The sequence below is a fragment of the Malaclemys terrapin genome, chromosome 5, assembly GCF_027887155.1.
Source record: "Malaclemys terrapin pileata isolate rMalTer1 chromosome 5, rMalTer1.hap1, whole genome shotgun sequence".
NCBI classification, from domain to species: domain Eukaryota; kingdom Metazoa; phylum Chordata; order Testudines; family Emydidae; genus Malaclemys; species Malaclemys terrapin.
Genome location: NC_071509.1, coordinates 5381341 through 5397954, shown reverse-complemented (window position 1 = coordinate 5397954; position 16614 = coordinate 5381341). Strand labels below are relative to the sequence as shown.

General features: G+C 43.6%; 1 protein-coding gene across 1 annotated transcript in view; it reads left to right on the top strand.

Moving 5' to 3' along the window:
- Window positions 1–16614, top strand: part of SFXN5 (sideroflexin 5) — a 171635-nt gene that overhangs the window by 6056 nt on the left and 148965 nt on the right. Inside the window, exon 2 of the mRNA XM_054028792.1 lies at window positions 11406–11474. Within this exon, the coding sequence (XP_053884767.1) occupies window positions 11406–11474 (69 nt within the window). The remainder of the gene's footprint in view (window positions 1–11405; window positions 11475–16614) is intronic.

The following is a 16614-nucleotide window of genomic DNA, read 5'->3' as shown; positions in this document are numbered from 1 at the left end:
TTCAAGGACCACCTTGACTTGTTTTAAAAGCCTCTGCTATGAAATGTGTTTGGCTGTCAAACTGCTTTGCTTTGTGTGCACCTGAGGCCCCATCTTCACTGGCCAAAGGACCCCGCTTAAAACCATGTTTAAACACAGTTCAAACCCGAGTGGAGCAAAATCGGTATCTGAGTAGCTGCTGCGTGTGTGTGTGTGTGTGTGTGTGTGTGTGTGTACAGGGCCAAAGGATGTTAATCCCATGTTTAAAACCTACCAACTTGGGCTGGATTTATACCAGGGAGCAAGAGATGAAAGGCTATCTGCCTTGTCTTACACCATTTTAGTTAAATTAGTTCAGCTTCCCACATGGACACTCTTATTTTGGGTTGATGGCATAATTTGTTTTATCTCAAACTTCTTCCTAATCTATTTAAACTAAACTGAAATAAGTCTTGCTGAAACCAGAATAAACATGTCCACTCAGCCTTCTGCACTGTTTTAATTCAATCACTTTAAAATGGTACCTTACGTTAAACTGGTACAACTCTGCAGGTAGGCAAGCCCTGTCTTCCATTACCAGTCCTCCGAGCTGTCCAGTTCCCCACAAGTGCGTTTACAGTGTATATAGTTTAAGAAATCAGTCTTCACTTTCATTTAAATTTAAGGTGACAGTCAAATGTTACAGTTGCCTGTTAACCTCCTCTCCTCTCCCTGAATTTCCTGAGCCTGTAATAAGTATTTTCATTCTTGTACTTATCTTGAAGTCAGCTGGATCTCGCATGGCCTACAGCACAGTGATTTAATTGAAATGGAGCTATAATGTACTCTCTTGCTCCCTAGGAACCGCTGTGCTTTATAGAGGACTTAATATTCCTAGCCACTTTTCAGAACTAAACCCTGCTTTCAGGCTGGTGAGAACTGGTACCAAAATAGCCTCGATTAATCACAGCAAATTTGTGTTGTTCAGTTTTCTTCCAGTGAACGGTTTACTACAACAGCTGTTAAAAGACTCAGATGGGAAACAGAGGCTGTATGCCCACTTTTATGGTACCTGATGCCAGCTGAAGGTCAAGTAAATTTCTAAGTGTCTTGCTTTTTAAACTCTACTCCTTATGTAGAAATATGGGAGAAATATCTAGGCAGTCATTTCCTAAGGAATCTGCCAGCCAGAACTTTAGGCCCTTGGAAATAATCCTATTAATAAAAGAAACCTCTTGTATTTTTGGTTAAAGATATTTTCTAGCAGACTGTGGAGTGTTTGGGAGAGCAGTCAGAATGGAGAAGGACACCAAACCCCTATCATTCTGTTGCAGCAGACTCCATTAGATAACATTTCTAATTCTGCGCTATCCCTCCCTCCCTGCAGAATATGCAGATGGACTCTGCAAGATTGGCAGAGGAGGTTCACGCCTGTGCTTCCACAGGCAGTTCATCCCTAGCAGAGCTGGCAGGAACAGAGTGAAACAGACAAGGATTGTCCTCATCAGTTTCACTCTGCTCCTTTGAGGTGCCACTGGGGGTGTCTCCTATCTGCAGGTGGTGCAATATACTCCAGACCTCTTGAGCTTCAGGAGTTGCTCTGTAGGAACTGGGAAAAACATAAAATACAAGGGGAAGTTGCCTCTATTGTCTAGTCAGCACATCGGAGTTCAAACTTGAGCCTGCACTTTCATCTGAGTTTTGAGATGTTGGGATTGCAGCAGAAAGAGGCTAGAAGTACCATGCATCCTCATTTCTGGTTGACTGTAGGCACAACATCTTATCACCCAAATGCAACCCCTGGAGGATCGGAGAAGTAGGGGAGGGAATCTTGAATTAAAAGGGGGGAAGAGAGAGTAAAAAATAGGGAGACGTGGAGGAAGCAATAAATGTACACAATCTAGCGGTGAAGAGGCGAAAAAGTAGAGTCAAGCGGAGGACACAGTGGAGCTGTGAATAGTGTATGGTTAATGGGGAGATTCCGTAAATGAGTTTTCATAACTAGAGTTAATTGGATGGGTATCTGAAAGAAACACAAAAATCAAACCACTTCTTATAAGTTTTGGAATCTGTCAAAATAGTGGGGAAGAGAGTGTGTTTGCAGAGCGCCGGTGGAGAGGCAATAATGAGTGAGGCCCGAATAATACTGTTGCACAAGCAATGTCTCCTCCTTAGAACATGTAGGGTCTGAGGCCATGTCTACACTACAGAGCCTATGCCGACAGAGCCCTCTAGTGTAGAAGCAATGTAAACCCCCAAGAGTTATTCTGCTGGAAAACATCTCCTCCCCAAAGGACACTAGCTATGCCAGCAAAAGCACTCTTCTGTTGACATAATTGCGTCTACACTGGGGGTTTTGAAGGCACAGCTATGTTTGCTGGGGGAGGTGATTTTTTTCTCTACCACACTCCTGACCTACGTAGCTAGGCTGTCATAATTTTGTAGCATAGATCAGGCCTGAGGCTTCTCTTTCCTTTAATGTGGCAGCAGGAGCCCCTTATTTTGGGCCATGTTGTGTGCTAGCATTTTCACACTGTATAACTTTAAAAGTGTTGTTAGGATTTGCTCTTGGCTTTTCCTGCTGTTCCTTGGTTGCCACGAGGGCAGTTGCATATTTCCATAAGGGGCCTTTCACTTTCCCAAGGACTCTGCATCGAAGCTACGAGAGTAACTGTTTAGCTCATTAGCAACACTGATTAATCAACAACCCCCATTATTAGTATAATTATAATTATTTTATTATTTATATATTATTTCATCAAAGTTCCCAGAGGCCTAGTCTTCTCACTGGTAAAAATGGTGTCACAGCTTGAATGACCAATCCCAAATTACTAGTAGGTTTTTAGTTAATGTGGCAGGAAGAATAAGGGAAATCTTGTTGAAAAATATGTCTGATGTGCTTTTGTCTCAAGTAAATGTGTTAAAAATATTTGCTTTATTAATGTCAATGTTTGAAGAGTCTGATAGGAAGATTAAGAGGAACAGTATTAGATCGTTTACATACTTTAGGCTCAAACTGAAAAACTGATCACAATAAAACCAGCAATATATTTTAAAAGTACTGTTGTTGGAACTAATTTGACCATTGAACCTATTTACAGATACAAAACTAAACAGATACAACAACCAATTGTGGCCTAGGTCTATGGGTCCGATCAAATTAATACCACACTTGCCATCTGAATGCAGCCAAAAGTCTCTTTGACTTAAGTGGGAGCTTTGGCTGCTCAAAAGCTGCAGCATTGAGGCCTTAATAAATGACTGAAAAAAGGCATTGTTTTCTTTATGAGATGCAGTGTCTTGTTTAATTGTGAATAAAAGTGATGGCAAAGTGTTGCATCATTCAGTGAACGCTGTATGGCAAGTAAGCAGTGTTAAATGTCAATGTATAATTAAAAGTAAAGGTGTTTAGGAACTCTTTGGTTGGAATCTTCAGAACTCTGTTAGAAATTGTGGCTCGGAACCTTTTCTATTTCCAAAAATGCCCAAGACTCTCTTTGACTACCACAGATCAACAAAACTGGTTTTTAATCTTCGAAATGCCCTACAACTTCTCGGCTACTTATCCCTTAGCTTTTCATGCAGTGCTCCAGGGGCCATGGAAGGGAGCTCAGGGCAATAGGGGGAAGGAAGTAGCGGGGCCTGTGGGCATGATGGGAAGATTAGGGGAGTGGGTGGAGGCATCAGGGGGCGGGGGGGGATTTGTGGAGGACGGGGGAGGCAGCAGGGCCGGGGCACAACATACAACTGTACATTATTTTTATTGGTTTCAGAGTAGCAGCCGTGTTAGTTTGTATCCGCAAAAAGAACAGGAGTACTTGTGGCACCTTAGAGACTAACAAATTTATTAGAGCATAAGCTTTCGTGGACTACAGCCCACTTCTTCCGATGCATATTTTTATTTTTATTATTGACTCTGCAAAAACCCTCTACATAAATCAATTACAATGATTTGGACATGTATATGTGCATATTTATTTGTTTTTCCTAAAGTCAGTTAAGTATTGTAGGAAAATATGTCAGAGTGGCCACCAGCAAGAATTGGTGGCCGCATTCTGAGGCCACCAAAATTTTTGTTGTGAGAACCCCTGGTTTAAAGTGTGGGGGCACTTTAAGTGCTGTCATAGCAAAGTTGCTGCTCCCAGATTGATAGACCTCTGACTTTTTTTCAGACCACTGTCAGCACTGTGTAGCAACACCATCCATACGGTTTTCCAATATAACTGAATTAAGCCTCAGAACGGTCTGTGTAGTAGAAAAGGACTATCTTTATATTAAACATGGGGAAACTGAGGCATGGAGAAATAAAGTGATTTTTCCCAAAGCCTTTGGCCATAGAACTTGGGCCTAGGAGTTTGAATTCCTGTCCTCTAACCTGACCAACACCATGCTTCTTCTCATGTTGCTTCTCTGTCCAAAGCCAAGTTTTATTTTTATGAAAAAATATAATTTTTTGAAGCATTTTGGTGGTTTGTGAGAGAGCCAAGCTCGCGTGTGTGTGAGAGGGAGAGAATCAGGAGAGAGGAGGAAGTGTTTTTCACCAATTACAATTTTTTTTTTCAGATGCCTGATTAACAAAGCTGCTCTTTAAAAACTTGGCCTGGACGTGGGAGTGAATGAGGTTTCGTGCTGTTGTCTTGTTTGAAGAAATGTGGTTTAGAGACAGCAGAGTGAAATGTTTGCTAATAACATAGCTTGTACTTGCAGTACATGACTATCCCTAGCTTTAACAAGGCATTGACGTGGGATGTGATTGAAATTAACGTCTGTGTGCAAACCAGGCAGTAACCATAGATCCCATGTTACTTTATTAGGAAAGATTAATTGCCACAAAACTGTGGCTGATCCTATTTGTTGGAAACCCACCTCCTCAAATAATAGGAAATTCATGAGAATTAGGGCTTGTCTACACGACGGGTTACGTCGGTATTACCGATGTCGCTCAGGGGTGTGAATAAGCCACCCTCCGGAGTGACGTAAGTTACACCGATTTAAGCGCCGGTGTGGACAGCGCTGTGTTGGTAGGAGAGCTGCTCCTGCCGACATAGCTACTGCCTCTCGTGGAGGTGGTTTTATTATGCCGCCGGGAGAGCTCTCTCCATCGGCATAGAGTGTCTTCACCAGAGGCATTAGAGCTGTGCCACTGTAGCGTTTCCGGTGTAGGCTAACCTTAGTCACCGTTTCGGGCCTTAGCCCAGGACAGCAGAGCCGTTGCCCTCTCATTGCCTTTGGTCAGGGGAGACATGGACTGGATTATCCCTCTCAGATCGTTCAGAAGAGGGAATGAAAGGCACAGGAAAAACCACTCAAATGACCAGCCATCTGTCAGAGGGAGAGCATCTGATTTCGGGAAGCGTGCGTGCATTTTGGGGATGGGGCTCTACGTAGCCTCATCCCCTGGCAAGCCCCGAGGCAATGCCTCCAGGAATCAATGATGTTTGTGTCAGCATTAATTCTAACTGGTTCCCAGTCCAGACCTTTCGAGTCTCTTCAGGATTGTGGGTGTGTGTGGCACAGGAGCAGGTCGGAAGGCAGGGGCAGCCTGACTCTGGAGAGGCAGGAAGAGCAGCAGACTTTCCCTATAGATCTTGGGAATTTCATGAAGTTGGAGAGCCCCCTCCCCCTTCAAGGGCTGCAGAAATTTCTGCTTAACGTTGGCTCCCCAGCCCCCCTCCTCTCTAAATAATGTAGGAAGGCACAATTCTTTAACACTTAGTACAATAGAAGGGATTGCCTGCAGCTCTGCTCTGATGCATTTTCATTCCTTATTTTAAATATAGATTAGGAATAATTCAGGTTGGGATACTCTGACAGGAATTAGCTACAAACAGATGGGCCTAAAGCCTCCAGAATCTGAGGATCTGACCATTAGGATGTTTGCTGCTTACATGAACGAAATGGAGATGATGACCCCAGGCCAATGGGTCCATTTTGGAGCAAGGGAAACAAATCTACCAGAGACTATTCTGTCCTCTTTCTGTAGACACAGGATTTTTGTCTCTTGTAGTTTATTATACAATAAAACCATATGTTTCACAACAATGCTCAGTATAGGATGATACAAATGTTAACCAACAATCACGGAAGGGCTTGATTCTCCCCTGTCTTGCAGGTTGTATCCTCGTTACAACTTCACAACGTGGGTGTAAAACACTACCAGTCTGCTCTGATAGCATTTCACTTCACACTTACTTTGCACAGGTGTAAATAACAACACAAACTGCAAGGCAAAGGAGAGGTCAGGTCCAGATACCTCCCCTGTTCGTGTTTGAATCTTGAGGCTCTTCTGAATGTCTCCATTGCTTGTTAAAGTTTTGTTTGACAAAACCAAAAGGAGGGGCAGTGGGGAAAAACTAGGAGACCACAGAGTGAGAGCCTTCAGGATAAGATAATGTGTGTGTGAGAGAGAGAGAGAGCCATATGATAGATGTTAGTCGTGTTAGTTAATCCACTACTTCAAAGCACTCATACTATGGTGATGAGGGTGTCCAAGAACCTATATAGACTTTAAAATAAAGTTAACGTTGTAAAGTCTAAGCACTCTACAATTAGGAAATGTTATATTAAGGTTGCAGAGGCAACATTAATTCTGCCCCTCTCGTGTGTATGTCTTACAATACTCTTTAATTACATGATCATAATCTATTTTTCCACAGCACTCTGGCCTCATTCAGTGCACAGGATGGGTGGTGCTTCCTTAACAAGCAGCTATTCAATATTGTGTTTTATCCTAAATGGTCAGTGTGTGGCCCCAGGCCTTATCTGCTGCACACTATTCAAACCCTGCTCTGAAAATAGAAATATTAACTTCATCGTGGGCTCTTATATGGTGCTTATCATGGTAGCCTCCAAGTGCTTCATAAACAATGAATTTATCTTCAAACCGCCCTTCTGAGGTGAGGTGGCATTATTATTTGTTTTACAGATGGGGAACTGAGGCACAGAGAGATTAAGGTCAAACGTGCCCATTAATTTTGGGTGCCCAATTTGTGATATCTATGACCTGATTTTTTTTTCCCCTAGAGAGTTTAGCATTTTGTAGCAATTTGTGTTAAGAGCACAGCTCTCCTTGACTTAGGTAGGGCATTAAGAGCACAGAAGAGACAGCTTCCCTCCTTTCAGTTTTTGTGCTTAGCACTACAGCAGCCCATAGCCGATGGGGCGTGCAATTACATGAGAAAGTCTTAGTCAGCCCTTGTGGCCCCGGGCTGGAGCAGGCCCAGGGCAGATGGACTGTTTGGAGAATTTATCTGTCAATTTGTAACAACTTTCTACTGAGTATGGGTGAACTGCGATTTTGAGAGGCTTATAGCTTGGCTACATGTGGCAGACTTTCATGGGGTTGTCAAAAAGCACATCCCTGCCATCAGGGCAAGCTCCCTGCCATATTTCAAGACCCTGCTCCAAAGCCTGGCGGTGCTAGAGCTTCTCATCGAAACCGCTGTAAGAATTTTTTAACATGGAATAAACAACCTGTTTTTCCCCTAACCTCATTCTGAAATAACTGCTGAATTGTTCATCTGAGGCATACCCCTGCCATGGAAAACGTCCGTCCAAATGGTTAAAGGTTGGCAAAGTTATGAACCACTGAACACGGGGTTTTACAATAAAGTGTCAGATAATCTGAGCTATAGGCAACAGCACTAATAGCCCTGCCTCGAATAGAATAGAAAGTGGAGACCAAGCTCAGGAGCCAACTTAGCCCTTATCCTTCTTTTTCCTCTTTCTTTGGATTCCTTGACTAAGAGCAGGGGGTGGGGTGGACGGCTGGGAGTTGTCAGTCTGTCTGTCTGCCTGGGGTGAACTTTGGTGAGTAGTTGACTATCTCCTTTAAAGCAAAGGATGTTTCACAGCATACAAACAGAGAAGTGAGATAAAACATAAAATACTCTTGCTAGAAAGTTGCAACATGACACTACTTTATTTCTTAGAATAACACACAAGAACCCAAAACAGAGAGAGAGAGAATGCACTCTGCTCCCCGAACAGAGAGGTACAATTCACCCCCCTTATACTTAGGGTTGTCAACCCCCCCAGATTGGCAGGGAGTCTCCCGGAATTGGCCTCAATCTCCCGGTGACTGTTAAAGGCAATCCCGGAGATTTTAATAGGCCAAAGTCCGGTTGGTGGCGCAGCGGGGCTAAGGCAGGCTCCCTACCTGCCCTGGGTCTGCGCGGCTCCTGGAAGTGACCAGCACGTCCCTCTGGCTCCTAGGCACAGGGACAGGGCAAGGGTGTTTGGGTTTGTGCGATTAGTCAGTTGGCAATCCTGTTTACACTAGGCTGTCTGTCTGCAAACTGCTGAGGACACAAATTGCACACTTCCCTACAGAACTCCCTACCCTGCAAGCAGGACCAGACAACCCCTTAGGGCAGGGGTCTCAAACTCAATTTACATTAGGGCCAGTGCCAGTCCTCAAATCCTCCCAGGGGGCCAATGTCACTCATGCTGCCCAGAACCTGCCCCCCAAAAACTCTGCCCCCCAAAAAACTCCACCCCCCACCTGCCTAAGGCTCTGGGATGGAGTTTTGGTGTGGGAGGAGGTCTGGGGTAGGGGATTGGGGTGTAGGCTGTGGGAGGGAGTTTGGGTGCAGAAGGGGTGAGAAGTTGGGCTCTGGGAGGGGGTCTGGGGTGCGGGCTCAGGGAGGGAGTTTGGGGGCAGGAGGGGGTGTGGGGACCGGGGGCAGGCTCTGGGAGGAGGTTTGGGGGCTGGGGGGTGTGGGGTGCAGGCTCTGGGAGGGAGTTTGGGGATGGCAGGGGGCGTGGGGGAAGGGGGTGCAGGCTCTGGGAGGGAGTTTGTGGGTGGGAGGGGGTATGTGGGGACGGGGTGGGGGTGCAGTCTCTGGGAGGGAGGACGGGGTGCGGCGCTTACCTGGGGCTCCAAGATGGGGCGGGCCGGGGGGTCTCCGCTTGCTTCTGCCCCCAGGCACCGTCCCCGCATGTCCCATTGGCTGCAGGGACGCTCGGGGCGGGGTCAGCGCGTGGAGGTACAGCACCGCCCCACCCTGCCCTGTCCTGTCCTGTCCTGCCCCTGGGCCACAGGGAGGGGCCGGCAGCCACTGGAGCGAGCAGGCAGACGCCGCTCAGCTCCGCTGCGCTGCCGGGGCCCCTGAGGGTGGAGCACCCAGGGCCAGCAGGTGGGAGAGACCCGGCCCCAAAACTGCTGGAGCCCCATGGGCCACATTGGGGAGGCTCATGGGCTGCAGATGGCCCGCCGGTCAGGAGTTTGAGACCCCTGCCTTAGGGTTTAAAGTGACAGCTCATAATTTTAATGCAGTTTTCAATATACCATAATCATGACAACTACCAGCATCAGGAGCTGCCGAATCATTCAACAAGTGCTGTGTCCTTTGGATACAAGTGCTTCTCAGTGTACTCCTGGGGGAATACTGTGCCCCACATATTTCTTTGTGTCCCTACAGAAAAATAGCTTTCTGATGGGGAAGCAAAGGGAAGCCACAAGAGCGGTCATACGACCCTCCCCAGCAGTTTGTTTCGGGTGCCCAGGGCAGCCAGCAGAGAGGTAAATCACTGTGGGGCAGGAGGTGAGACTGGGGAAGACGCAGCTGGTGACTCCTACCATGTGATGGGCTCAGCTGCTAGTCCCAGCTGGTCTGAGGAGGACAGGACTACTTCTTCCCCTACATGGCATCCTGGGGTGGGTCAGACCCACCCCCAGATTTCTCCCCCAACTGCAGGAAGCTCTGCAAACAACCCCCCAACTTCCTGCACCCATCGCTCCTTCAGCTTCAGAGGGAGGGATCCCTGTGAGGGAGCTGCTCCCGCATCCGCCCAACCCGCAGGCATCCAGACCCCCTCATATCGAGACCCTTCACTGAGCCTCAAGAATTTTGCAAAAATTTTAATTTTTGGGTGTAGAATGCCCTCAGGAGTATCCGTGACACCTGCTGCAGAGTGCAAGTGACTAGTAATGAGTGTTCAAAGTCCAATTCACTCTGTAATCTGTGCCCCTGGAAAATACGTTTATTTTTCTGCAGAGGCGAGCAGAATTAGTGGAGTTCCTCTGCATTGGAGTGAGTCAGAAGAGATGCAGAGGGAATTCCAATATATGTAATCACCAAAGCTGTGCCAATTCTTCACCATCTTCATTTGTTTGAATGTTGTATCCACATTCTTGAGATTTTTCTGTTTGTCATTTAGATTATAAATGCTTTGTGTTTGTGTAGCACAAGGGCCTCTAATCCTGATTGGGGCCTTTGAGTACTACCGTAATATAAATATTTACTGCTAATAATTCATGGTCCAGGAGTGTGTGATCATGAAAAATGTAAGTTAATGGCCAGTTAAAACTTGCCTGCAGTCATCTAAAATAGCACGGTACCAAAATGGCAATTGGTTAGGAAAAGCTCGTACATCCTGACCTTCATTAATCAAGTTTAGAGACCTGAAAAAACATTTCAGTCCTTGCATGTACTGATCAGGCTCTTCGAATTAGCAAAATCACTATAGACTGCTTCATACAGCATAAGATCTCCCAGGCAAGGGCTGTGTGTGTGTTCTGTAAAGCACCCAGTACTACTAGGTTAAAACTTATTTGAGAAAAAAACAAGAAGCCCTTAACTGTGTTTCTGATTCACCTGAGATTACTAAAAATTAGAGAATTTAATTTAATTTACACCTGGCAGCTTGGATGATGAAAATGGGCACAACCATTTCACTTCCAGGTTCTCATGTGCTAGCACAGGGGTCAGCAACCTTTCAGAAGTGGTGTGCCGAGTCTTCATTTATTCACTTTAATTTAAGGTTTCGCGTGCCAGTAATACATTTTAACGTTTTAGAAGGTCTCTTTCTATAAGTATCTAATATTTAACTAAAGTATTGTTTTATGTAAAGTAAATAAGGTTTTTAAAATGTTTAAGAAGCTTCATTTAAAATTAAATTAAAATGCAGAGCCCCCCGGACTGGTGGCCAGGACCCGGGCAGTGTGAGTGCCACTGAAAATCAGCTTGCATGCCGCATTCGGCACACGTGCCATAGGTTGCCTACCCCTGTGCTAGCATGACTCTTCAGTATGCTAGGCCCCGATCTTGCAAAGGACTCTGCAGGTGCAGCAGTGGCAGTGCCCCCACATCTGGTCCTTTGCAGGATTGGGAGCTCTGGTTGTAAACTTTAGGGGGATGTTTAAAAATATCTTTTCCTCCTTAAATTGTGAAAAATATTTCTGTTGTTCAGTTGTGGAAATAAACTGCATTTTGATGACAGTGTCCTTTAATCTGGCGTCCATGTACTGGTTCAGAGTCTCAAAGATTAGATTGGATGATCTCCTTGTCCACTATAGAGAGCTTATAAAGAAGAGACATCTTGTCAGCTTTTTAGTAAATAGCGTTCCTAGTTACTAACTAGTTCTCCAGAGGAAATAACAATAAAATGCCTTTCTGCTTTACAAAGGAATGTCTTGTCTAACTCTCTTTCTTTCTGTCCTCCAGACTTCGTTTTATGGCCGATTCAGGCACTTCTTGGACATCGTTGACCCCCGCACTCTCTTTGTTACAGAGGTAATGTATTTACATTGTTTAATCTCTGAGATACTGCTTATTTGATAGATTTGATTTAAAAGAGAGAAGGAGAGAGAAATGCTTAAGTGCAAGAGAGTCCACTGATATAACATTAGCATTGTTTTGAGGGTCCAATTCTGTCAAGTGCAAAGCATGCTCAGTTCCTTTTGACTTCAATGAGAGTCGAAGATGCTTTCTACCATTCAGGGTGAGGCTGTAATTGCACAAAAACCATGAAATTCAGAGCCAATTTCCTTTGTCCTTTCAGTTAAAGTAGAAGAGCTCACAATAAACATCCCCAAGACCTCCCAGAGATTCTTTAGCAAAAAAGGAAGACCAGATTTGATATTCCTTGTATTTCTAAGTGGAACAACTCCCCCAAACAAACTAACAAAAAACCTTTTCAAGCCTTTACACATCAGAGGAGCAGTAAAGGGCACAAGTCCAAATTAAAAAAATAATAAAATAAAATCTGTTAGAGGTCATTTTCAAGGTTGCTGTGGAAACCTAAAAGTGTGTCTGTACTCTGAGAAGTGACTCTTGAACAAATGGCACTATGAAGTTCCTTGTTGATCATCTCTGTGTCTTCAGATGACACTTATTTAGTTTACAGGTAAAAACCTTTTCCTATTTTCTAACTGACAGTCCCACAAATTCATCCAGGATCTGAAAGTCAACCTGGGTCTTTCCTAGCTTGTGCAGTTTCACCTGAAATAAAGATTTTGCAATTGGAGGTTAGTTAACAATTCTACTGAGGCAGCAAGAGCCAGAATAGAAATAGCTCACTCCCCACTGTACAGCAGTGTTTGGCTTGTGATGCTCACACTATAAAATGTCATAAAAAGATATTATGCTGTTAAAGTTAGAAGATAGAATTCTGATGCCTGGTCTACACTGGAGGGGTGGGGGGAGGCGGAGAGAGATCAATCTAAGTTACGCAACTTCAGCTACGTGAGTAACATAGCTGAAGTCGACATACTTAGATAGGTTTCAGAGTAGCAGCCGTGTTAGTCTGTATCCGCAAAAAGAAGAACAGGAGTACTTGTGGCACCTTAGAGACTAACAAATTTATTAGAGCATAAGCTTTCGTGGACTACAGCCCACTTCTTCGGATGCATATACTTAGATAGAGTTACCGTGGTGTCTTCACGGTGAGTCAACTACTGCTGCTCCCCCGTCGACTCCGCCTACGCCTCTCGCAGTGGTGGAGTACAGGAGTTGACGGGAGAGCGCTCAGGGATTGATTTATCGCGTCTAGACTAGATGCGATAAATCGACCCCCACTGGATCAATCGCTGCCCGCCGATCTGGCGGGTAGAGTAGACATACCCTGAGTAAGCACAGGGGAGCAAGCACATCTTCTGAGTAAGAAGTTGGCATTTTTACATAGTGACTTTCCTGGTTATAAAAACACGCTAATTTTCCTGATTTATGTGCATTAAATTTTTCATTGAGATTGACATTAAATTTTTTTTGCATTTAATATTTAATAGAATTATTGACCTTAAAGATTATTTTCCCCAAAAGATATATTTCAGTTGGTGGATCTTAAACAATGCTGCATACTCCTGTCTAGGGGTGACACGATAGAAAATTCACACTTTTTGTGTGGCAAATGCAGCCATGGATGTAAATTGAATTTCAGCGCATTATGCAGAGCACTGGCAGCTGAACTGTCCGTTAAAGTCAGTGGCAGTCTGGATCCAGTTCTTTGCACACCGTACTGAAAACGTGCCCAGCAGCGTTTTAAATGTCTGTCTTTTTTCCAGAATCGATCAGTTTCATTCAAAGACATAAAGCTATTGGATAGTTCACCTGAGTTCTCTTTAGATTCCTGTCCATGAGAACCGCAGAGAATAAAACTGCTGTTCTCATGCCATAAAATCGAAGTTTATAGCTTCACTTATAAAAACACAAGTTTGGATGAAATATGAAATCCAATTTTCAAAAGGCAGCATCCTTGATATGGAACACAGTCTGGAGAAATAACCTACTAGCAAGAGAGAGGTTTACAGTCTCATGAGGATGCCTGTGAGCCATCAAACTGGCAAGATAAAGCAGGTTGAAAGAGATGCTGTTACTTGTGAATTCGATGGCTTTCACTAACACTTAAATTGGTATATAAAGAGAACATGACCATGCATCTGGAAATAGAAAAATTACTACAAATTAAGACTTGATGCTGTTGTTATTTAACATTAAATTCACTGTTGATAAATGTGAAGTAATGCATACTGGGGGGAAATACATTTCCACTGTGCATTACTGTGTATTCTCTGCAACACTCAAATTGGGAGTGACTCGATTGAACTAAACGGAGTGACACAAATGTGAATCCATTTTTGATAAGATCAGAACTGGGCCCAAGAGGTGCAGCAAAAAAGTTTTCTTTTTTCAACTGTACAGAGAAATTTCATAGTTTAATTTCCTTTATGTTATCAACCTTATGCAGAAGTTCTTAGTAGGAACTTTTTTCTTTAATAGGGATGTGAGAAAACAAAGACTCTCAGTAGAAACCCACCCTGTCCTCCCCATCATTAAGGTTTCCTTCTACCTCCTCAGGATTAGAGATGGGCTTGAACCCTGAAGCAGCAAAGCTCTCTTTTAAAGCATTAACTGTTATAAATCTGGATAGTCTTCTTATCTATAGAAATATCCAATCCCCCTTTGAATCAGTCTAAGTTCTTGGCCTCACTGACATCCTGTGGCAGTGAGTTCCACTGTGTAAATATGCTCTATCTGAAAAAAATATTTTATTTTATCATTTGAGTTTATTGCCTAGCATTTTTTGAATGTCCCTTTGTTCTTGCGTCATGAGACTGTGGAAGCAGAATCTGTGCTACCTTCTTAAGACCCTTCATTATTTTGTATATTTTATTGAGTCTTCTGCTGTTCTTCTCTTTTCTAAGATAATCCATCCCAATCTATTTTTAAAATCTTCATTTGAGAGTTTTTCCATGCCTCTAATAATTCTCATTACATATTTCTGAAACCCCTCTAATTCTGCAATGTCCTTTTTTGAGATATGGTGAGCAATACTGCACACAGTGTGGAAGTGCATCACTGATTTATATAATGGCATTAGAATAGTCTCTGTATTATTCTCCATCCCATTCCTTATCCATCCTAACATCTTTCTGGCTTTTTTTTGACTGCAGCTGTGCATTGAGCAGAGGTCATCACTGACCTGTACATAACGACACCTAAGTCCTTTTCCAACGTGGATACTATTAATTTAGAATCCTGGAAGGTGTATGAGGAGCTCAGATTTTTCCTTCCAATGTGATTACTCTTCATGTGTCAAGATTGAATTTCATCTGCCATCTTGTTGCTCAGTCACCTGGCTTGGTGAAGGCCCTTTGAAGTTTCTTAGGGCATGTTTACAGGTACCACACTGTAGCGGTGCAGTTTGTCTGGTAAAGATGCTCTATGAGAGAGGAGTCTCCTGTTGACTTAGCGCTGGGCACATGAGCACGTATATCGGTGTAATTTATGTTGCTCAGAGGGGTGGTTTATTCATACCCCTGAGCGACGTAAGTTATGCCAACATAGGCTGTAGTGTAGACATAGCCTTAGTCTTCTCTGTACTTGATTAATATAGTAGTTGTGTCAGCTACCAAGTTTTTTTTTTCCCCTTGCTACTCTCCCCTTTTTTCCAGATTGTTTATAAATATATTGAACATTGGACCTAATATGGAACCATTAACCTTCCGCGCCCCCCCCCCCCCCCCGGGGGGTTGGGGGGGCTGCTAACCTTTTTTCATGATTAAAATTAACCATTCATTCCTTCTCTTTGTTTTCTGCTGTCTAGCCAGCTTTGCTCCATGATAAACTTGACCCATCCCACCCCACCCCATGATTACTTACCTTCTTTAGTAGACTCTTATGAGGGACCTTGTCAAAGGCCTTTAGGAACTTTAAGTAAATTATGTCAACTGGTTCTCCTTTATCCACCACATTACTGACACCTTCAAAGAATTCCAATAAGTTAATGAGACATTATTTCTCTCTGCAGAAACCATGCTAGTTAAACCTTATCATATCATGATGATCTCTCAGGGATAGTTTAGCAGATTCCCAGAAAGTGAAACTGATCATCTCTCTTGTTTTGTGGATGGAATTACTGGAGTATACTGAAGCTCCCACGAACCCTCTGCAGCACATCATAGAGCAACATTAACTCTTTTCTCTTGGTTAATCTCTTTCTCAGTAAAACAGATATTAATATCTAGGATCACGTAAAGAGCCCCGAAGCATGTACAATCTGCTTTGTTTGTCTACGCAGTTGCTGCACTATTGGTGTCTGACTCACTGCTCTGAAATATTTAGAGTGTAAATATAAAAAGCCATTCTGTTCTGTTTTATACTCTAAATGGGGAATGAAATCTAGAAATGGCTGGAAAAGTAAAAGATAGAACACAGCCATATGTAGAAAGCCCTTTCCTGCTGACAGATGGCTACACCTTTCGGACCTGGAGTTCTTCTCAAGGAACAAAAGGATTGTTGTTTGTCTTGGAGGAGCCCAGTATCAGAGGAAAGAAATGGACAAATGAGCTTTCTATTGAGAACGGCAAAGATTATTATTAATTCCACTGCAGTTTCAGATGGATATTTTCCATTTTCTTTTCTAAACTGTATCGTATTGCTAGGCAGTTGCAGCATTCCCTCCCAGAGGTGGCTGTATTTTGATGTTCAGCAAAGTGATTCCTCTGCATGGGAAAGCCAAATGGAATTTGCTTCGTGGATGAGCTTGATCTATAGTTTTGTATAGTCCATTGGTAAAGTTTATGAAGAGTTTGGGGCTTTGTTAAAATGAAAGGTGCTATGAAGATGATTATTGCAGCGTTGACACTTATGCATTACAAAATTAGGAGATTAAATCTGACTCTGCTGATGTAGGTTCTTAATATTTATTGAGTACCTTGCATTTTTGAGGGCCTCAAATATTTACCTACCTCAATGTGAGGATGAGTTATCGGTATTACGTTATGATATAATTACATTTAAAATGAGTAAACTGTGATGGAAAGCAAGTGGCAGAACTGGGATTAGAACTCAGGATTTCCACACTCTGCATGTCTCTGTTCAAGTCCACTAGGCCATGCTGCCTTGTGGTGATCTATCCAAAATCTACTAATTT